The following is a 23614-nucleotide window of genomic DNA, read 5'->3' as shown; positions in this document are numbered from 1 at the left end:
CATCCCCGCTACAGCCAACACCTACATCGAGCCTTTTCTTTTTGGATCCACTGAAATGTTCCCCTCAGAGTATCCCATCCTGAGGTCTCCTCCCCTGTAGAAAGAGCCCCTTCTCTCCTTTTCTCTGATAGGACCCTTTCTCCCTCTTTGCAGCCCTTACCCATCTGTAACCAACTTTGTACTGCTGCCATGAGTGTTTATTTTCTGTCAGCCTCACTGGATTGGAAACTTTTTAAGAATAAGCCTGGGTGCTTTTGCTGCCCTGTCCTTGATACCCTACTTGGCACAAAAACGCTCCATGTCATTGGTAAATGAATACATGAAACACCAAATTAACTTGACCTTCTCTAAATGTTTTATATGCATTACTACCATAATTTTTTTGAGACAGGGTCTTGCTCTCTCATCCAGGCTGGACTAGTTCACTGCAGCCTGGAATTTCTGGGCTCAAGTAGTTCTCCCTCCTCAGCCTCCTGAGTAGCAAGACCACAGGTGCACGCACACAACCATGCCTGGCTAATTTTCTTATTTTGTAGAGATGGGGTCTGCTATGTTGCCCAGGCTGGTCTTAAACTCCTGGCCTCAAGAAGTCCTCCCACCTCAGACTCCCAAAGTGCTGGGATTACAGGCATGAGCCACCACACCTGGCCTCTATGTGTTTTAAATCATTCCTCACTTCCCTACTGTGCAGAAAGGAGTTAAGACAGATGGCCCTGATGGTCTCCTTAGCAAGATGTGTTTGCAAGGCTGGCCCTTGGGTGGAGTCTGAGAACCTGGATTTCAAGAAGGTTCCCACTGCCCTAACTGATAGAAGAAACTCTGTCACCCAGGCTGGAGTGCAGCAGCACCATCTCGGCTCACTGCAACCTCTGCTTTCCAGGTTCAAGCGATTCTCCTGCCTCAGCCTCCTGAGTAGCTGGGATTACAGGTGCACACCACCATGCCCAGCTAATTTTTGTATTTTTAGTAAAGACGGAGTTTCGCCATGTTGCCCAGGCTGGTCTTGAACTCCTGACCTCAGGTGATCCTCCCACCTCACACCTGGGATTATAGGCGTGAGCCACTGCGTCCAGCACCCCTTTGCTGATTCTGCTTCATATTCACTTGTAGTAATAAATCACAGTCATGAGTACGACATATGCTGTGAGTCGTCCTAGTGGATCATCGACCCTGGGGTGGTCTTGGGGGAACCCAGCACACTTCCTCCACACTCACCCCCAGTCTAGACCAGCACCGTTCTACTCCTGATGGCCTCCATCTACCACTGCTTTCCTCCCTGAGCCCACGCTCCTCCCTGGTGCTGGGGGTGGGATTCTGTTAAAATCACAAGTGCACTGCAGCACTCACCTAAACACGTCACTGGCTCTCGGTGGGCTTAGAACATAAGCCAGGGTTCTCTTCCTGCACACCAAGCCCTGAACTTGGGAGAAGTTCTTGACATGTGTGTGATGGAGTAGATGTTGTTTGCTGAAAGGTAATGGCAAGGAACACCGAGCCATCCCCAGGCAGAAAACTTCTAGAATAGTAAGCAGTATGTACCAGTTATGCACTAGTTAAACCAGCTCCCAAAACACAGGATATCTGACCTTGCCCCCATTGCTGACTCACAAAGAATGCTTTCTAGCTTATTTCTATTTTAGTAGTGAACAGGCACTAGCTGCCTGTTTAGTCTAGTCTGGTTTCTTCTTTATTCTATGAAGAAACACTGAGCACCTGCTTATTAAAAATAATCACTTATTCACAAAGAATAAATACATCAGTCAGAGTCTGCTCTGGGCTGTCAGCTGGGAAACACTGTCAGCCCCGACGTCCCACTCTGCTCCTCACTTTTACACTCTATCTTTATTTCTGTTTCTTCATTCCTTCAGCACCACCTGGGTTGGGGTCTCTATGACCAAGCTGGTCACAGCACTAAGCGATCTGGAACCTACTCCTTCTTCAATCAGCTCACATCACTCTCTCCCCACTTCTCCCTGCTCCCTTCACACCATCTTCCATGAGCCCTGGATGCAACAGGTTCTTGCTCCATGGGGAATGTTATCAGTGTTTTCCTGGGCCTGATATCCTCTCTCCAAACCACCCAACAGCTCAACCCAAGCTAAATGTGACAGTGCTTATCATGGTCTAGGTCAGGGCTTGTCCCCCAGGGGACATTTAGCAATGTCTGGTGTTGAGCTGTCATTCCAAAATACCATGTCCTAGGTGACGTAACAGAAATTTGCTGCTAACAGTTCCAGATGCTGGAAGTTTGAAATCAGGATGCCAGCATGGTTGGTTCCTGGTGAGGGCTCTCTTCGTGGCTTGCAGATGGCTGCCTTCTGGCTGTGTCCTTACAGAGGAGAGAGAAAGCTCTGGTGTATCTTCCTCTTCTTGTAAGGGCATGAGTTCTGTTGGTTCAGGGCTTCACCCTTATGACCTAACTTAACCTTTATCACCTCCCTAGAGGCCCCATCTCCAATACAGGCACCTTTGGGGGAGACAACTGGGCTTCAACATGAACTCTGGAGAAAGGGAGGACAATTCAGTCTGTAGCATCTAGAGACGTTTTAGCTTTTCAAGACTAGGGGATATGTGGCTGTTATAAGCTGAATTGTATTACCCCAAAAATTCAAATGTTGAAGTCTTAATCCCTGGTATCTTATCTCACCCCTGGTAACCGTATTTGAACATAGAGTCTTTAGAGGTAATTAAATTAAAACGATGTCAGTAGGGTGGGCCCTAGTCCAATATGATGGGTGTACTTAGAAGATGTATTAGAAGATGTACTTAGAAGATGTCCATTCTCGAACGGCTATAAAGAACTACCTGAGAATGAGGACTGAATAAAGAAAAGAGGATTAATTGGCTCATGATTTCACAGGCTGTGCAGGAAGCATGGCTGGGGAGGCCTCAGGAAACTTACAATCATGGCAGAAGGCAAAGGGGACACAGATACGCACTATATGGCTGGAGAAGGAGCAAGAGAGTGAAGGGGCAGGTGCTACACACTTTCAAACAACCAGATCTCATGAGACCTCACTCACTATCATGAGAACAGCAAGGGAAAAATCCAACCCCACGATCCAGTCACCTCCCACCAGGCCCCTCCTCCAACACTGGAGATTACCATTTGACATGAGATTTAGGCGGGGACACAAATCCAAACCCTATCACAGGAAGAAGATATCTAGACACAGGCATGTACAGAGGGGAGATGCTGTGAAGATACAGAGAGAAGATGGCCATCCACACGCCAAGGAGAGGCATCAAAAGGAACCAACCGTTCCAACACCTTGATCTCGAGCTTCTGGCCTCCAGAACTGAGACAATACATTTCTGCTGTTTAATCCACCTGGATGGTGGAACTTTGATACGGCAGCCCTAGCAAACACATAGAGGAAAAGTGCTCCTAGCATCTAGTGAGTTGAGGCCAGGGATGCCATTCAACATCCCACAATGCATAGGACGGCCCCACAACTGACAGCAAACGGGCCCCAGTCTCAGCAGTTCTGTAGCTGAGAAACCCTGGCCTAAGCTTAAATATCCATCCTTTCCCAGAACTCTCCCCCATCCCCTGAGATGAAGTCCTTGTATAACACGCTTACATTGGACTCTGTTCTTCATTTCAAACCCTGACCCCCAAGCCAGACTGTGAGTTCCACAGAGGAAGGGTCAGGGTTTTCTTTGTGACAGTTTCCTCATCCCCATCACACCACCGGCCAACAGTCACACCCGCTTCAAGAAGTAACAAAATAGGCCGGGCGCAGTGGCTCACGCCTGTGGTCCCAGCACTTTGGGAGGCCAAGGTGGGCAGATCACCTGAGGTCAAGAGTTCGAGACCAGCCTGGCCAACATGGTGAAACCCTGTCTCTACTAAAAATACAAAAATTAGCCAGGCGTGGTAATGCACACCTGTAATCCCAGCTACTTGGGAGGCTGAGGCAGGAGAATGGCTTGAACCCGAGAAACAGAGGTTGCAGTGAGCCAAGATCACACAACTGCACTCCAGTCCGGGCAACAGAGCAAGATGCCATCTCAAAAAAAAAGAAGTAACAAAATAAATCCCAGCCCAGAAGGCTTATCAAAAATATACTGAAGAGCAACACATGACCTAGATCTAAGAACTGTTTCCTATCAAGAAGATAACACAGATTCCAAACACAAGAGTGGATGGCATTTTTAAGAAACAAAGTTTATTATTCTTACTAGAAGGCAAACTGGAAAAAAAAATACTTTATCATTAAAGCTAAAATGTTATTTGTCTTCTAGAATTAATTTCGTCCCCACTTCTCAAGAGAAGTGGCTTTGAACCTCTTTTTTCTAGACAGGGACTCACTCTGTCACCCAGGCTGGAAAGTGCAGTAAAGCAATTGTAGTTCACATCAGCCTCGACCTCCTGGACTCAAGCGATCCTCCTGCCTCAGCCGCTCAAGTAGCTGGGACTTGAGAGGTACTACCCATGGCTTATTTATTTATTTATTTATTTTGTAGAACTAGGGGTCTCACTAAGTTACCCAGGCTGGTCTCGAACTCCAGGCCTCAAGCAATCCTCCTGCCTAGGCCTTGCAAAGCACTGGGATTAAAGGCATGAGCCACTGCAACCAGCCTGGACCTCATTTTTAAGAGCACAGTTAAAACACAGGCCATTTCTAGTAGATTCAATCACAATTTTCAAAATCGACATTATCATGTCGATAATTTCCTGTTGCCCAAAGAGAGATCTGGCCTTTGCTGCGGATGGGTAAGCCCTCTCTTTCTTAACAGAAAGATCTGTCACTGGAAGTGCCCTCCCCCTTAAACACACAAATAAGAAGAGAGGCTTTCTGTATCCTCTCCCTATGGTGCCACAGCAGTGCCTGCAGTCAGACGAAATGCAGGCAGGATGGGTTACAAGTTTCTGCACAGAACCCAAGGACAGCAATGCCCTCTGGCCATGTGTTCCACATGGCACTCACTCACCAGAATTCCCAGCCACCCACGGGTCAGGGTGGCCCAGTGTGGGCACTGGCATCACCATCCTTTGAATCTGCACAGCGGCCTTCGGTCCCTGGACAGAGTAACAGGGATCACAGATTAGAGTCACGAAGCCAAGGAGGTCCACTCACACCTGCTCACCCCACATGAATCTGCACGATTGATCCTGCTTTGGGGAACATATTAATAAAAGAAGAGACAGGCCCATTCACCTTGCTGGGTTTTACCCAATCCTTAAGTACAAAGCTAACCACTGTGATCCAAAATGGCCTGGAGAGAGGCCAGGGGAGATGGCACACTCCAGGGAGCCTCCAGAAGTCAGGGAAAAGCTGGAAAAAAGTGGGGAGTAGACGACCGGGAGGTTGAGGGACAGAGGGGAAATGGAGCTTGGCAGTGGACCCGTGTGAATGAGGGGCAGGCAGTCAGTGAATTTCTCTGGGAGGAATATCAGTCCTTGGAGTAGGATTTGAACCCTTCTCTGCTGGCAGCTGCTCACTCAGGAAAGGCGCCTGACCTGACCTGCAGTTCTAAGGGATCCCTCTGTCCTCTGTGTCCAGGGTGGGGCCCAGGTGACTGTCAGGAGCAGACCTGGAGTCCAGGAGAACTAACAGTGGCTCTGGGCAGGGTGGCAGCAGCGGGGATGGGAGGGGTAGCTGGAGGTGGGTTACATTTTGGAGATAATGCTAGCAGGACTTGGTGGCAGATGGGAGGTCGGGGGTACACGCAGCAGGTCCCTCAGGTAAGGGAATAGGGCAGGGGCAAGTGGGAGGAGGCCTTTTCTCCTAGGGCAGGACTCAGGATGTGCCTCAGCAGCAGTCCCCAACATTTGTGGCACCAGGGACCAGTTTCATGGAAGACAATTTTTCCACAAACCAGGGTAGGGGTTTGGTTTTGGCATGAAACTGTTCCACCTCAGATCATCAGGCATTAGTCAGATTCTTACACGGAGCATGCAGCCTAATCCCTCGCATGCGCAATTCACAACAGGGTTCGGTGCTGCTGCTCATCTGACGGGCGGCGGAGCTCAGGCACAGATGCTCGCCCGCCACTCACCTACTGCACTGCGGCCTGGGTGCTAAAAGGCGAGGGGCTGGTACTGGTCCATGGCCTGGGGTTGGGGACCACTGCCTTACAGCATCCCTCTCCCATTCTCTCTCTGCCTTGGTGAGGACATACAGGGCCCTGAGCCAAGAGGTCCTCACTGCCCTGAGGCTGGACGCTTCCTTGCCCAGCCCTCAGGTCATAGGACCTGCCAGTTCCTGTCAGTTTCAGGGTCACAGAAGCAGTGGGGCTGGGGTAGAAGGACAGAAAGGAAAAAGGCTGGACCAGGAAAGGCAGGGCTCACAGTCCAGCAGTCAGACCCTCCCCCAGGACCCACCCTGGAGCCCGCCATCTCCCTGGGGACAAGTACATTCAACACAGAAACAGACTCTAACACCCCAAGCCCACAGCCTGGGCCTCTTACAGATTCCCAACTCCCAAATGTAGGCCCAGACACCCACCTCCTCTCCCTCTCCTCCCCCAGCTTACAGACACCCCACACCCCAGGCTTTCCTGACTGCACATGGTGCCATCACAGTTGAACCCTCCTGTGCTTACCATGCATCCCGAAGACCAAGGTGGCTCCTGGAGAGCTGGCCAGTCCTCTTGAGTCAATGGTGTCTCCCTCTCTTCCATGGACGGCACCAGCTGCATCCTCAGGAACAGCCCTGGCCCCTGGGAAAAGAGAGGAGGGTGCTGAGCAGGACAGAGGTGGTACCATAGCTGTTCTCGGCCTGAGAACAAACCTTTGGTTTGGGGTTTAGGGCTGCCAGAAGTCAAGGCAAATGGGGCCAGGTGCAGTGGTTCATGCCTGTAATCCCAGCACTTTGGGAGGCTGAGGTGGGAGAAATGCTTGAGGCCAGGGGTTCCAAACCAGCCTGGCCAGCACGGCGAAACCCCATCGATGTGGTTTGGCTGTGTCCCCACCAAAATCTCATCTTGAATTCCCACATGTTGTGGGAGGGACCCAGTGGGAGGTAATTGAATCATGGGGGCAGGTCTTTCCCATGATTATTCTTGTGATAATGAATAAGTCTCAAGAGATCTGAAGGTTATTATAAGGAGGGAGTTTTCCTGAACTAGGTCTCTTTGCCTGTTACCATCCTTATAAGACATGACTGGCTCCTCCTTGCCTTCTGCCATGATTGTGAGGCTACCCTGGCCATGTGGAACTGTAAGTCCAATTAAACCTCTCTCTCTTTTGTAAATTGCCCAGTCTCAGGTATGTCCTTATTAGCAACATGAAATCAGACTAATACACCCATCTCTACTAAAATTACAAATGTTAGCCAAGTGTGATGGTGCATGCCTATAGTCCCAGTTGCTTGGGAGGCTGAAGCACAAGAATCACTTGAACCTGGGAGGCAGAAGTTGCAGTGAGCTAAGATCACACCACAGCACTCCAGCCCAGGCAACAGAGCGAGACTGTGTCTAAAAAAAAAAAAGCCAAGGTACACAGGTCTGGCATCTGGTGACCTCAGACCTAGTAACTATCCCAACCTACTGCAGGCACCAGCTGCCACCAAGGGTATGGAGGATTGAACACACTGCAGATACAGAGACAGAACTGAGGTTAGGACAGAGCCCCTGGAAAGACTATGAGACATGAAGGTGTGGTACAGAGGGGTGACCATGTGAAGAGGCAGCAGGAGGATGGCCACCTGCCAGCCAAAGAGAGAAGCCTCAGGAGAACCTAACCCGGCCAACACCTTGATCCTGGGCTTCCAGCCTCCAGAAGGGTGAGAAAATAAATTTCTGCTGTTTAAGTCATCCAAAAAAAACAAAAAAAGACAGGTCGGGATATCTTGGTCCTGAAGAGGAATGCTGTCCTTGTTCACAGGGCATCCATCAGTCACAGGGCCAAGCTGCCTACCAACTTTGTCTCTACCTCCCCTGGGACCCAGAGCCCACAGGCTGTACCAGCTCCTTACCTCACTCTCACCCAGCTAATATTTCCTCTGCCCTCAATCAGCCAGGGACAGCACCTATCCCCCAGGGTCCACTGGAATTATTCAAACTCACAGTTTACCCTGCCCAGCCTCACCTTTCCTGTGGAAACCCCAAGAAAGGCTCTGGCCTGGGCTATCCCCTTGCTCCTTTCTGCCTCCAGGCTGACCCTGTGCTTCCCTGTGTGGCCCTGTGTGGTGTGGTGTGCCCTGTCCTCCCAAGAAATATAAGTAATAAAAATTTTCCAATGACGTTGGCCTCTCTGTGTCATAAATCAAAATCCCACGGGTACGTTTTGAGACAAGTGTTGGCATCAGAATGATTTTGACACAGATCATTCTACTTAAGAAACTGTTTTTAGGTGTTCCGTCTGTTTGTCCAACAAATACATACTGGGCTGATATGGTTTGGCTGTGTCCCCACCCAAATCTCATCTTGAATCGTAGTTCCCATAATCTCCACATGTCATGGGAGGGACTGGTAGAAGATAACTGAATCATGGGGCAGTTTCCCCCAGGCTGCTGTTCTCATGATAGAGAGTGAGTTCTCACGAGATCTGATGATTTTATAAGGGGCTTTTCCCCCTTTTATTTATACTTCTCCTTGCTGCCACCTTGTGAAAGATGTGTTTGCATCCCCTGCCTCCATGTTGTAAGTTTCCTGAGGCCTCCCGAGTCATGCTGAACTGTGAGTTAATTAAAACCCCATCCTTTAGAGATGACCCAGTCTTGGCTATCTCTTTATTAGCAGGGTAAGAACAGACTAAGACATGGGCACTGCTAGTGCAGGCCCTGGGGACACAGCAGAGGATGAAAGCAGCAACACTGTAGCCTCATAGAGACGGGCATCTGCAGAAGAGGCAGCTGTGGGGTGGCCCTGGGACAGAAGGGTTGATCCTGGAGAGGCCTGTTCCTCAGCCTCCCTTGGGGTTTTTTCATTTATTTTTCCTTTTTTGAGCTAGAATCCCACTCCATCACCAAGGCAGTGGTATGAACACAAGGCTCACTGCAGCCTTGAATTCCTGTGCTCAAGGAATTTTCTCACCTCACCCTCCCAAGTAGCTGGGACTACAGGTGCACACCACCACACCTGGCTATGGCTAATTTTTGTATGTTTTGCAGAGGTGGGTTCTTGCTAGGTCGCTGAAGCTGGTTTCAAACTCCTGGGCTCCCAAGGTCCTCCTGCCTTGGCCTCTTGAGTTGCTCGGATTCCAGGGGTGAGCCCCTGCGCCTGACTTCCTGGGGGCTCTTCTAAGAGCAGTTTCCTATTCTCTCTTCACTGGTCCCTCCACTGGACCAGCTGATCAAAGAGAGGGAGGCCATGAGGACTCAATCTGTCCGTGGCCATCAGCACTTTTCCCCATGTGACAGGGAGGCCTCAGAGCCACTGTATGGGGCCTCAATTATTGCAATAAGGCTCAGTGGTGCCTGGTATGGCCTGGAAGGACTACCTGAAGGGTCTGAAGGGTCAGCACCATCAACCCAGTGGCAGGTTGTATGATCATCAGGCAGTAGAGCCTGGCAGCTGAGACTGTGGTCCCTGCGGTTAGTCTGAGTTCAACTCCTTGCTCCAAACCCACCTCTATTACTCAAGGGCTGGATGTCTTCAGGGTTGAACTTGCTGAGCTTCTCTACATGTGTCCACAGGTGGACCCCCTCTACTCACTCAGAATAGTCTGTGACCACCTATTTCCTGAGGCTCTGATGTAACAAAAGCCCCATGCCTGCCACTCTCAGCACCCATTACAAGGGGCTTGCTGGGTTGGCTGTGGAGTTCTGTGGAAGGTGCTGGAGCACTGTGCTGAAAGGAGAGAGCTCACAGAAACGAAGAGGGCACCTGGCCCTCATAGCTTATTCTCCCCACCTCTCCAGCTCCTCCAGAAACTGTTCCTGCCTCCTTCCAACTCATCAGGTGCCTTTTCTCCAGGTGGAGCTTGCTCCTGACAAAAGGTGAGTGATGGCTGGGCCCACTGGCTCACACCTGTGGTCCCAGCTACTTGGGAGACTGAGGTGAGAGGATCACATGAGGCCAGAAGTTCAAGATCATCCTAAGCAACATAGCAAGACCCCAATGTCAGAAAGACAGAAAGAAAAGAAAGGGAGAAAGGAAAGAAAGGTAAGGAAGGTAAGGTATGGGAAGGGAAAGGGAAAGAGAGAGAGAGAAAGAAAGAGAGAGAGGAAGGAAGGGAGGAAGGGAGGGAGGGAGGGAGGGAGGGAGGGAGGAAGGAAGGAAGGAAGGAAGGAAGGAAGGAAGGAAGGAGAAAAAAGCATCTGAGCACGGTGACTCTGGTGGTTTAGGCCTGTGGTCCCAGTGGCTTGGGAGGCTGAAGAAGGAGGATCACTTGAGCCCAGGAGTTTGAGGCTGCAGTGAGCCACGAACATGCCACTGCACTCCAGCCTGTGTGGAAGACAGAGGCCCTGTCTTTTAAAAAACAAAAAAAGAGGTGAGTGATGGTGGAAAGCTCGCCAGTATCTGTGCCAGTGCCCAGGGGTCCTCCCCGCCAGGAGCACATTCTCAGCATTTTCAAGCCAGGCCTTGTTTAGGCCGCTGGAGTTCTTCCAGTTGAGTGTGTTGCCAGCTCTCCTACAGGACTCCCTCTTATTCAAAATGGGGCTTCTCTAACAGGAGGTGATTTTCCGACCGTTGCTGAAGAGGAAGTCATATTTCACACACTCAATGTCTGACTCACATTTACTAAAATGTTTCCTTCAGGAAACCTAGGAAAAAAGGGTTCTAGAGGCAGGTAGATCACTTAAGGCCAGGAGTTTGAGACCAGCCTGGCCAACACAGTGAAACTCTTGTCTCTACCAAAAAATACAAAAATTATCCAGGCATGGTGGTGCACACCTGCAGTCCCAGGTACTCAGGGGGCTGAAGCAGGAGAATCACTTGAACCCAGGAGGCAGAAGCTGCAATAAGCCGAGATCGTGCCACTGCACTCCAGCCTGGGTGACCGAGCAAGACTCTGTCTCAAAAAAAAAAAAGAAAAAAAAAATCTTGAAGTCACAGACACTCCCCTCAGATACTGTCTCCCTTCCAAGAGACACCCATGCTGCTAACATCTCCCTGGCACTGGTCCTGTATTTCTACCTCACGTGTCCCGCAACTTCTCCTGTGCTGGGAGCCAGGGAAAACCCCAGACATCTTACCATTTGCATGTCCCTGGAGGATGCTTCTTCCAAAATATCCCGCATAGAAGGCAACTCTTTGGGTTTAAGTTGAGATTCCCAGGCTGAAATGAATAGAGGAAAAAATGAATTATCACAAAGAAATAGTGACATTAAATTGAAAATATACATTCACAAATGTGAATATGTATCCACACTCTACACACATAGGCTTTTTCTTTTAATATTGAATGTAAATATTCAAGTTTTAATACTGAATACATATATCTCCAAGTTCAGATTTCCAATCGGAAATGAATTGAGAAAAAAATGAATTCCTATCAAAAAGAAACGGTGGCATAAAATTGAAAATATATATTCATGTATGTGTGTACACACACAGACATTTTCTTTTCATTTTATTTTTGAGACAGGGTCTCACTCTGTCACCCATGCTGGAATGCAGTGGTGAGATCTTGGCTCACTGCAACCTCCACCTCCCAGGTTCAAGCAGCTGCGATTACAGGCATGCACCACCATGTCCAGCTAATTTTTTTTTTTTTTGAGATGGAGTCTTGATCTGTCACCCAGGCTGGAATACAGTGGCGCAATCTCAGCTCACTGCAACCTCCACCTCCCAGGTTCAATTAATTCTTGTGCCTCAGCCTCCTGAGTAACTGGGATTGCAGGTGCACACCACCACGCCCAGCTAATTTTTGTATTTTTAATAGAAACAGGGTTTCACCATGTTGGCCAAGCTGGTCTCAAACTCATGACCCGAGGTGATCCACCCACCTTGCCTCCCAAAGTGGTGAGACTACAGGCATAAGCCACCGCTCCCAGTCCGGCTTTTTCTTTTAATATTGACCCTAGACTTGGGAAGATCCTGAAAGGGAAGGCAGCATCTGCGTAGGGAGCTATGTGTAGACTGAGGGGGAAATGAGAGGTAAATTCCTAGCTAAAAATTCTATGAGGACTGATACTACTTTCAGAAAACAGATGTTATTAGAAAAAAAGAGCAAGGAGAGATAGCAAGGGGAGAAATGCCAGAAGTAGGTGATGGGGAGGAAGGCAGCAAATCACACTGCCACGTGTGTTCCTATGCAACAATTTTGCATGTTCTTCACATGTACCCCAAAACCTAAAAAGCAAAAAAAAAAAAAAAAAAAAAAAAAAAAAAAAAGAAAAAAAGAGCAAGAAAGAACTACACCAAGAACATACAAAGAAAGGTTACATTTAAAGAAGAGCTTACAGTTAAAGAAAGGTTACATTTTTAAAGGGTTACACTTAAAGGTTACATTTAAAGAAAGGTTATATTTAAAGAAGTGGATGACAGTATGGGTGAGAATGTCGAGAATCCCAACCCTCATTGCCACCAGTGGGAACGTAAAATGGTGCACCTGTTTTGGAAAGTGGTATAACTCCTCAAGAAGTTAGGCATAGCGTTACCATGTGACTCAGCAATTCCACTCCTCAGTGTATAACTAAAAGAATTAAAAACATGTCTACATAAATCTTGTACACAAGGCCAGGCACAGTGGTGCATGCCTGTAATCCCACTACTCTGGGAGGCCAAGGTAGGAGGATCACCTGAGACCAGGAGTTCAAGACCAGCCTGGGCAACACAGGAAGAACGGTCTCTACAAAAATAATTAAAAATGAGCCAGACATGATGGCATGTACCTGTGGTCCCAGCTACTCAAGAGGCTGAGGTGAGAGGATCACTTTAGCCCAAGAGGCTGAGGCTGCAGTGAGCTGTGATCCCACCACTGCACTCCAGCCTGGGCAACAGGACAAGACCCTATCTCCAAAAAACAAAAACAAATATTGTGCACAAATGTTCCCAGCAACATTATTCATAATAGCTAAAAAGTAGAAACAATCCAACTGTCTATCAACTGAATGAACAGTCAAAATGTAGCTTATCCATCCAATATATATTATTCAGCCTTAAGAAGGAATGAAGTTCTGATTCATGCTACAACGTGGATGGATCTGGAAAACATGATGCTAAGTGAAAGAAGACAGATAGTTTAAGTGCATCCTCCAAAGTTCATGGATTGGAAGCAATTCCCTATACAACAGTATTGAGAGCTGGGACCTTTAAAAGGTGATGAGGTCGCGGAGGCAGGCGGATTAAAAGGCCAGGAGATGGAGACCATCTTGGCCAACATGGTGAAACCCCAACTCTACTAAAATACAAAAAAATTAACTGGGCATGGTGATGTGCACCTGTAGTCCCAGCTACTCAGGAGGCTGAGGCTGGAGAATCACTTGAACATGTGAGGCAGAGACTGCACTGAGCTTAGATCACACCATTGTACTCCAGCCTAGCGGCAATGTGAGACTCCGTCTCAAAAAAAAAAAGTGATGAGGTCATGAGGGATCCACCCTCATGGATGGATTCATGTGGTTTATTTCAGAAGGGAGTGAGTTATCTCAAGAGTGGCCTTGCTATAAAAACAAGTCTGGCCCTCTCTTGTTCCCTTGCAACGTGATGTCTTCCACCATGTTACAACACGGCAAGAAGGCCCTAACCAGACGCAGCCCCTCAACCTTAGACTTTCCAGCCCCCAGAACCAGGAGTCAAATAAACTTCCATTGTTTATAAATTACCCAGTCTGTAACTTATTTGCAACACAAAATTATCATGCCAAAGGCTACTTATGATACGATTTCCACTACACAAATGTCTATATACGACAAACCATAAAGACAGAAAGCAGATGAGAGGCTGCCAGGGGCTGAGGGAAGGGGTAATGGGGAGTAGCTGCTCATGGCGACAGGGTTTCTATTTGAGGTGATTAAAATGTTCTGGAATTAGGTAGTGGTGATGGTTACACAAGGCTGTGAACCACTGAACTGCACATTTTAAAGGGGTGAATTTCATGGTGTGTGACTTATAGCTCTAACTTTTTTGGTTGTTGTTTTGTTTTATTTTTTTCTGGAGGCAGATTCTCACTGTGTCCCTAGGCTGGACTGCAATGGTGCGATCTCGGCTCACTGCAACCTCCACTTCCCATGTTCAAGCAATTCTCATGCCTCAGCCCCCCAAGTAGCTGGGATTACAGGTACACCCTACCATGCCTGGATAACTTTTGTATTTTTAGTAGAGACAGGATTTTGCCATGTTGACCAGGCTGGTCTCAAACTCCTGACAGGTGATCTGCCAGCCTCAGCCTCCCAAAGTGCTGGGATTACATGCATGAGCCACCAGGCCTGGCCCTCTAATTTTTTTTTTTTTAAGAGGAACTAGAACAAATCTTTTTCTGAGACCAAAGGAAAGTAGGAGAAGGGGGCTAGAAAGCGAAAACAAAAGAGAAGCTAAAGGAACTTGAGAAACCTCACTCCAAGGCTGGGTGCAGTGGCCCACACCTGTAATCCCAGCACTTTGAGAGGCCAAGGCAGATGGATCACCTGAGGTCAGGAGTTTGAGACCAGCCTGACCAACATAGAGAAACCCCATCTCTACTAAAAATACAAAATTAGCCGGGTGTGCTGGCACATGCCTATAATCCCAGCTACTTGGGAGGCTGAGGCAGGAGAACAGAATCACTTAAACCCAGGAGCCAGAGGTTGCAATGAGCCGAGATCGCACCATTGCACTCAAGCCTAGGTGACAAGAGTGGAGATTCTGCACGTGAAGAAAGACACAGGTGCTGAGGGAGGGAGAACTTACAGGGGAAAACAAACTCTTGTTGTTCAACTCCAACTCTCCTTCAGCTTCAACGTGGGCTTTAGATTCCCTGGGCTGAGCAAGTGTGATGGGGAGCAGAGGGATCTTGCCCATCTTAGCTCAGGCAGAGGGATCTTGCCTGAGCTAACGAACTCAGGACCCAACCCACAAACACCCTCCCCTCTGCTCCAAGGGGCTGAGAAAGGCCCTGTTTGGGTTTCCTTGAACTTGGCCCCAGACTTCCAAGGTGAGAGAGCCTCAGCCCCTTGGAGCAGAGGGAGAAAAAGAAGTGAGTGCAATGGATGAAGCTTTGTCATCCTGTGACAAAGCCTAAGCCACATTCGTCTTGTTCACATGGCAGGCAATAAAGAAGCACTTAGTGCCTGCGTACGGGAAGGAGCCATGTGACGCCAGCCTTACCCCTGGAGGCCAGGCTCCTGCACTTGTCCAGCATCCCGTATCTGCACAGGTTCCTCCGCGCACTGTCCAGCAACGCCCACTCCTGGATGAACTCCACGGCCACATCCTCAAAGGTGACTGATTCCTAAAACAGCACACACGTTCCGGCTCGGCAAAGACTACCCCCACCACTGAGCAGAACGACTGGTTATCACTGGGGAAGAGAGGTTGTTCAGAAATGGCAGGCACGGAAAATCCAGCCCACTACCTCTTTTTGTAAATAATGTTTTCTTGGAGACAGCCGCATCCATTTATTGACAATGCACCTATGGCTGTGGCTGTTTTTAGGCCACAATGGACCACAATGGCAGAACTGAGTAGTTGTAACACAGATCACATGGGCCACCAAGCTGAAATGTTTACGTTCTTTTAACACTTGGACAAATCCTAAAGTGTACGTTTGGCTTTCTTTGTAACTCCACTGACCTGTGATGGCAGGGCCTGTCCTTCCCGGCTTAGAGAGTTTTTCTTAAACTCCTTATTGTGATATCACAAATTTGGGCTTGACCGCTTAATTTCTGTGAAGTCCCTGGATCCCCCAAGACTTACGTCCTTAATAATCTTTTATAACTGTGAAAGTAGGACTTCCATTGCATTACTGCATCTGATAACTTTTTTTTTAAGATGGAGTCTTGCTCTGTCACCCAGGCTGGAGTGCAGTGGTGTGATCTCGGCTCACTGCAACTTTCACTTCCTGGGTTCAAGCAATTCTCCTGCCTCAGCCTCCCTGATAGCTGGGATTACAGGCGCCCGCCACCACACCCAGCTAATTTTTTTGTATTTTTAGTAGGGACAGGGTTTCACCATGTTGGCCAGGCTGGTCTTGAACTCCTGGCCTCAAGTGATCTACCCTCCTTGGCTTCCCAAAGTGCTGGGATTACAGGCATGAGCCACCACAACCTTTATGGCCTTTTAATTACAGAATTCCTTAGAGCAGCACTGCCCAACAGACAGCACTCTGTGATGATGGAAATGTTCCATGCCTGCACTTTCCAGAAAGGGGTTACCAGCACACGTGGCTGTTGAACAATGTGGCTGGGAGACTGAGAAACTGAGCACTTTAATTTTTCAATTTTTTTTTTTTTTTTTTGAGACAGGGATTTACTCTGCAGCCCAGGCTGCAGTACAAGGTCACTGTCCTAGCTCGATGCAGCCTCAATCTCCTGGACTCAAGCTATCATCCCACCTCAGCCTCCCAAGTAGCTGCGATTCCAGGTGCACACAACCATGCCTGGCTAAACGTTTTGAATATTAATTAATTCAAGGTTAATTTATATTTACATGGCCATGTGTGTTTTCAACAGGTCTCACCAGGGATGGCAAGGCTGGCTCTGGAGAGCTCTGCTCAGAGCCCCGGGGTCTGTTGTGGGACTCTTCCTTCATGCTGGTTTCCCTCTAGAGGTCAGGTACAGAAGGACATCCCTAGGTCCCCCAGGGCAGGGATGAGGATACACCTCACTCCACCCCCACTTTATTTCTCAGTTGGCAAGGGAAGTGGGAAGAGAGGAGACAGGGCCCAGAGGACACAGTTATCCTACTTATCCACCCCTTCAGTCATCAGAGTCCCCCAGCTTCCTCACCATGACACTGGAGCCAGGGTTTGAGGTCTCAGTGGGTGTCCTTCCTGCAACAGAAGAGATACTGAGGTCAAGAAGGCATAAGGACAGAAGCAGAGCATTTTGGGGCGTCTCCAGCAGAGTGGCCACACCAAAAACCCTTATAGGACATGTATCTCCATAAGCAACATGTTGGGCCCTGAGCCATCTTTGAAACAACAGCCCCTGGTGACTTCTACCAGCACTTCCTATGTCATCAAAGGATCATTTTTCCTCCTAGCTCCCCTCAAGATCCTCTACCTTTCCTCTACTGCCCGTATGAAGATGTCGTTTGATATTTCTTTCTTTCTTTTTTTTCTTGAGACAGAGTTCTGCTCTTGTTGCCCAGGCTGAAGTGCAATGGAACGATCTCAACTCGCTGCAACCTCTGCTTCCCCAGTTCAAGCGATTCTCCTGCCTCAGCCTCCCGAGTATCTTGGATTACAGGCATGTGCCACCACGCCCAGCTAAAATTTGTATTTTTAGTAGAGACGGGGTTTCGCCATGTTGGCCAGGCTGGTCTCAAACTCCCAATCTCAGGTGATCCCCTGCCTTGGCCTCCCAAAGTGCTGGGATTATAGGCATGAGCCACCGTGTCTGGCCTGATATTTATTTCTTAAATGATTTTTGTCTCTCTGTCTTCACCAACTATGATAAAACTTGTTTTTTTTTGAGTCCCACTCTGTTGCTCAGGCTGGAGTGCACCGCGCAGCCTCTGCCTCCCGGGTTCAGGTGATTCTCCTGCCTCAGCCTTCCGAGTAACTGGGATTACAGGCATGCGTCACCACGCCCAGCTAATGTTTGTATTTTTAGTAGAGATGGGGTTTCACCATTTTGGCCAGGTTGGTCTCGAACTCCTGACTTCAGGTGATCCACCTGCCTAGGCCTCCCAAAGTGCTGGGGTTACATTCCTGAGCCACCACACCCAGCCTGACAGAGACTTTTTAAGTATAGACCTATAACCACTTTTTTCAGAACTCCACATCCAGTCACTAGCACAGTGCGTAATGAATACTAAGTACTTTACATATCAGGGGTTGGTAAACGTTTTCTGCAAAGGACTAAGTAATAAATGTCTTAGGATTTGTGGGCCATATGGTCATAGGGCAAAAATAGCCACATGAACAAATATGTTCCAATAAAACTTTATTGATATAAGCCAGCATCAGACTAGATTTAGCCCACTGGTCACAATTTACAGACCTTGCTTATGTGGTAAAGAGAATGGATCAATCATTGAATTCTCTCAATTCTACCTTCTACAGGCATCTCAAACATTCCAACTTTTCCAGTTCCACAATCATCAAGCCCCAGCTACCATCATCCAAGTCCTGAACTTCTCCAACCTCCCATATTGACTCTGCATTTATCCTTGTCCATCCTAAACTCCATGCTCAATCCAGGAATTGGTATTTTGTTTACATCACAAATATAATCATGTCACTCCCCTACTTAAAACTTCAGTGGCTTCCCCATGGACTTAGAATCAGGCCCAGGTGGCCAGGAGTGGTGGCTCACACCTGTAATCCCAGCACTTTGGAAGGCCAAGGGAGGTGGATCACTTGAGGTCAGGAGTTCAAGACCAGCCTGGCCAATATGGTGAAACTGGGCGTGGTGGCAGGCGTCTGTAATCCCAGTTACTCAGGAGGCTGAGGCAGGAGAATCGCTTGAAACTGGAAAGTGGAGGTTGCAATGACCCTAAATCCCACCACTGCACTCCAGCCTGGGCAACAAAAGCAAAACTCTCTGTCTCAAAAAAAAAAAAAGAATATGACACCACAAAAATCAAATATAAGAATAACTTAAAGCCTGTCTTTCACAAGCCATAATCACAAGTTTCAGGTATCTTTAAGGAACAATATTAATTATTTCTGAAAAGACAAGGCAAGGGTATATATTCTTTTTGGAAACAAACACCTCACTCATAAAACTGAAATCCGATGCATAATTTTCCTCTGGAGTTAATTTTTTCCTCATTTCTCACTAGACATGAGCTTTTACACCATTATTTAAAAAGACATCCCACTTATGTCTAACTCAATTTGAATTCCCAGTACTAACAAAGTTTCTACCATCTTTTCCCTGAAGTCCCATACATTTTGAAGCTCTGTGATTCACATGCTTGGGGGAAGGCCTGGAGCCAACTTGAAAAGATCTGAATAATAGCCTTACTTTTCCTTGATAATATTTGTGAAATAACTGAGAAATGGCTTTTCTTAAGATACCCTCACCTCATCAAGTTTTTCACCAGTGAAAAACTTGATCCCCACAGCAGAAGTAAAAGTCAAAAATTAAAAGGTCTCAAACATAAAAAATAAAGAAAAAACAAAAAAAAATTTAAACTCTCTTTTTTGTTTTGTTGCTGCTGTTGTTGTTTTCTTTTGAGACGGAATCTTGTTCTGTCACCCAAGCTGGAGTGCAGTGGCGCAATCTTGGCTCACTGCAACCTCTGCCTCCAGGGTTCAAGCGATTCTCCTGCCTCAGCTTCTCAAGTAACTGGGATTACAGGCGCCTGCCTCTATGCCTCGCTAATTCTTGTATTTTTAGTAGAGACAGGGTTTCACCATGTTGGCCAGGAGGGTCTTGAGCTCCTGACCTCAAATGATCCTCCCAGCTCGGCCTCCCAAAGGGCTGAGATTACAGGTGTGAGCCACCACACCTGGCCAAAAGCTCTCTTATGAGAAAGAAAAGAAGAAAGAAAAAGTTAAGGAAAAAGGAAGAGATGCAAAGCCAAGCTAACATATTAAGCTAAAAGACTTCAAACAGTCTCAAAAAAAAAAAAAAAAAAGGAAAACCTCTCTTCATCTAATTCATTCCTTAATGGAGGATGCATTCCATTTTTTAAGTAAATTTGGCCAATCAATTAAACCAATTTGTGTGGGTAACGCCCCATATAGGCACCAAGGAATGAGAGCTAAGCAGAACCCTGGCACAGTTAGGTCTTGAGGAAAATCTCACTTTATAGTGTTACTACTCAGCTATTTCCTTTTATAATCATATATTAGTTTATAGAAATAGGGCTCCCTTTATATAATTCTCTATATATAATCATATAATAGTTGATAGTATGAGTGCCTAAAGAATATTTCCCTACATATATACCTATAATTATATCTTAGTTCATAATCGGAGGAATGCCTAGAGCGGACACAGTACAGACCATGAATTAAGGAGTAAACACCTTATAATCGGAGGAATGCCTAGAGCAAACACAGTGCAGAGCATGATTTAAGGGACAAACAGTTATACCAGGACAGGAATCCACGGCCCAGGCAGCAGCATTCAGTGTCGTAAAGATACCCGCTGTACCACAGGCTTGAGGCAAGAGCCACTCCTCCTGATAAAGGAGTTGTAGGACCTTGCTCCAGTTCTTGTGGAAGGCTGCCCTCAGAACGGCAATCCACCTTGGTGACTATGAACTTTAACAGCTCTTGCTACTGTGCTGCTTGAAAAGCATCTTCCCATAGAACCCATTGAAAGCTGCCAGAAGGTGGCGGTAACCTTGACAGCTCTGTCACTGCTATGTGACTTAAAGCATTCTCCTATAACTCTTCTTAGAAGCAGTTTGCCCATAAATAGAAGTATTGCACACTGCACCCTCTTCACTGCACACGGCCCACCTTCAAGCCTCGGTGACCTAATGGGAGTGGACCCCTTACTGCACATGGACCTTGCCTTCATGGGAACGGGACCCTTGCTGCGCACTGTCCACCTCCTGGCCTAGGTGACCTAATGGGGTGGACCCCATGTTTTATTGCTCACAAGCCTATCATTATCCTTAAAGACGATTTCACTCGCTGCCCTGCACCCTAACCTAAATACAATAAATACTCACGCTTCTGGACATTCAGGGCCTCACCTGATTCCCCTTATGGTGGCGGGGCCCCCTGAGCCCAGCTGCGTTTTTCTTGTACTTCTGTGTCCTCTCTTTATTTCTCGGATCCTGCGCCTCAGCACAACATAAGGCTCACCCCACGACCCTGTGGGGCCCTCAGCCCTACAATTCGCAAATGTGAACCCAGACGTCACTTTCCCGTTGCAAAGCTATATAATATTAAGTATCATATCATATAAAACGTGAATTACTAACTCGCAGTTATCTTGCATACTATAGATAAGGCAGGGCCCTCTTCATGCACTTTCCCTAAAAATTGAGAAGGACAGGTGACGGCTGGCGCCGGTACTACCACATTCCTTAGCTGTGGGATCAGAATTGTTTGAGATTTCCCTTTTAACAGGGCAACAACCCTGTCTGCCCGGACGGGGGATAGCTGACAACAAGAGACCGGGGAGTGGGCGCCTAGATGCGAGGCTCTGGCAGTGTGGGCCTCACACCGCCCCCGGGTGACGGCAAGGAGGAAGCACCTCAGACCCCCAGAGCTGTTCTAGGCCCTCCAGCCCCTCCCGGCGCCGGCAGAGCCCTCCCCGCCCTCCCTAGGGGCCGGGCCACACCTGCAGACCAGCCGGAGACACTCCCACCTCGCCGCGCCGCGCATCACAGCTCAGCCGCAGACGGTCACCGCCGCGCACACTTCCGCTTCCGGTCTCAGGGCCGCTGGGAGCGGAAGTAGCTATGCCTCCGGCTGTTGTGGCCAGAGGAGCCTTAGGCGGCGGCAGAAGAACTAACCTCTTCTTTATTTAGCCTCCAAGAAGAAATTCTAGTATTCCTATCCGGGGATGAAGTTAGGCTCTGGAGTGGGGTCCCACCGGGCAGGGAGGGTGGTGCTGGGGGCGGAGCCTATGTCCGAGGGACGGGGATAGGGGTGGGGCTTGGTCCCAGGGGCAGAAGCGGTGCGGGGCCTGTGCTGGGGTGGGGTGGGGGTGTGGCTTGCTTTTAATAATAGTATTATTTTCCTTGATAATAATATTTGTGAAATAACTGAGAAATAGCTTTCTTTAAGATACCCTCACCTCACAGTAAAAAACTTAATGCCCACAGAAGTAAAACTTTGAAACATAAAAAATAAAAAATTTTTAAACTCTCCTTTTTGTTTTTTTGTTTTTTTTTTTTTGAGACGGTGCCATTCAGAGGGCAGATGGGAGGGGCTTGCACCCCAATGGTGGAGTGGGCGGGGCTTTGGTTTGGAGGGTGGTGGCGGTGGTAGGGGCAGGGTGTGCGCCCTAGGTGCAGAGATGGAGCGGGGCCTGTGCTTGGGGTGGAAATGGGGGCAGAGCTTGCCCTCGGAGGGCAGGATGACGGGACTTGGGTTTGGAGGGTGGAGAGGGGACATCCCACCTCCCCCAGGGCTCTTTAGGGATACTCAATATTTAACTCATCCTTTCTCCTTCCTTTCTCTCCAACCCCTTCCACCTTTATCCAAGGGCTTAATCCAATCCCCTACAAAAATATACCCATATTAAGAATGTTTTTGTATTTTTATATATGGCTGACCCTTAGGCAACAGAGGTTGGGGTGCCACCCTTTGCAGTGGAAAATTCACTTCTAACTTTTGACTCCCCAAAAACTTACCTACTCATAGACTACTTTTAACCAGAAGCCTTACCAATAACATAAAGTTGGTTAACACATCCTTTGCATATATATGTATTATATGCCATATTTTTACAATAAACTAACCTCAGAGAAAAGACAGTGTTATTAAGAAAATCATGAAGAAGAGAAAATGTATTTTATCTTCTTTATGAAGTGATCATAAAGATCATAAATAAATGTCTTCATCGTCAGCTTCACCCTGAGTAGGCTGAGGAAGGGGAGGGGTTGGTCTTGCTGTCCCAGGGAGGACAGAGGTAGAAAGAAATTTGCCTGTAAGGGGATAGCCACAATTCAAACCTTTGTTGTTCAAGGGTCAACTTTATTTAGTCTAAAAATAAGATAATGTATTTTTGTTTCTTCTACAGCCTGCCTTTCTCACTAAACCTAAGATGTATGAAACTGTTTAAGACATAGATCTGACTTTTTAAAATTATGTCTTATGTAGTACACATAATACCTATAGGAAAAGTTCAAATGGGAGGCTCACTCTAAACTCTATTCCTAAATTTTCCTTACCTGAAACAACAACTGTCACTAGTTCCCCAGTATTCTTTTTTTTTTTTGAGACAGGGTCTTGCTCTGTCTCCAGGCTAGAGTGCAGTGACACCATCTTGGCTCACTGCAACCTCCGACTCCCTGGTTCAAGCGATTCTCCTGCCTCAGCCACACGAGTAGCTGGGATTATAGGCACATGCCACCATTCCCCGCTAATTTTTGTATTTTTAGTAAAGACAAGGTTTCACCATGTTGACCAGGATGTTCTTGATCTCCTGACCTCGTGATCCACCCGCCTCGGCCTCCCAAAGTGCTGGGATTACAGGCCTGAGCCACCGTGCCCAGCTGGTATTCTTTATATATCAGGCACATGTGCAGTCATGTACCACATAACAACGTTTTGGTCAACCACAGACCACATACACAGTTGTGATCTGTAAGGTTATAATGGAGCTGAAAATTCCCCACCACCTAGTGATGTGGCAGCTGTCACAATGTTGCAATGCAACAAATTACTCACATGTTTATGGTAATGCTGGTGTAAACAAATTTCTGCCAGTCATTTAAAATGGTTTTAAATATATGAAAAGGCTGGGTGAGGTGGCTTTCACCTGTAATCCCAGGATTTTAGGAGGCCAAGGTGGGCGGATCACCTGAGGTCAGGAATTCAAGGCCAGTTTTGCCAACATGGTGAAACCCGGTCTCTACTAATAATACAGAAATTGGCTGGGCGTGGCACGCACCTGTAATCCCAGCTACTCCGGAGGCTGAGGCAGGAGAATCACTTGAACCTAGGAGGCAGAGGTTGCAGCCTGTGCGACAAGATGAAGCTCAGCCTCAAAAAAAA

General features: G+C 47.8%; 1 protein-coding gene across 6 annotated transcripts in view; it reads right to left on the bottom strand.

Annotated features, from left to right (window-relative positions):
* ZNF333 (zinc finger protein 333) overlaps positions 1–21481 on the bottom strand; it is a 29551-nt gene extending 8070 nt beyond the window's left edge. For 2 of the 6 annotated variants that reach the window (XM_017520277.2, XM_017520279.2), the window contains exons 1-6: positions 21231–21481; positions 16764–16807; positions 15145–15268; positions 11091–11173; positions 6553–6669; positions 4939–5026 (exon numbers count right to left, since the gene is read on the bottom strand). In XM_017520277.2, the coding sequence (XP_017375766.1) occupies positions 4939–5026; positions 6553–6669; positions 11091–11173; positions 15145–15268; positions 16764–16766 (415 nt within the window). In that variant the 5' untranslated portion in view covers positions 16767–16807; positions 21231–21481. Of the gene's footprint in view, positions 1–2192; positions 2813–4938; positions 5027–6552; positions 6670–11090; positions 11174–15144; positions 15269–16763; positions 16808–18298; positions 18327–21230 lie in introns of those variants that run through there. The other 4 variants (XM_017520278.2, XM_017520280.2, XM_017520281.2 and 1 more) reach the window with 4 other exon arrangements.
* Between the last annotated feature and the right edge of the window lie 2133 nt (positions 21482–23614).

The sequence above is a fragment of the Cebus imitator genome, unplaced genomic scaffold (genome assembly GCF_001604975.1).
Source record: "Cebus imitator isolate Cc_AM_T3 unplaced genomic scaffold, Cebus_imitator-1.0 Scaffold819, whole genome shotgun sequence".
In the NCBI taxonomy this organism is placed as follows: domain Eukaryota; kingdom Metazoa; phylum Chordata; class Mammalia; order Primates; family Cebidae; genus Cebus; species Cebus imitator.
The sequence above is the reverse complement of the archived record's forward strand: the minus strand, read 5'-3'. Positions and strand labels throughout refer to the sequence as shown.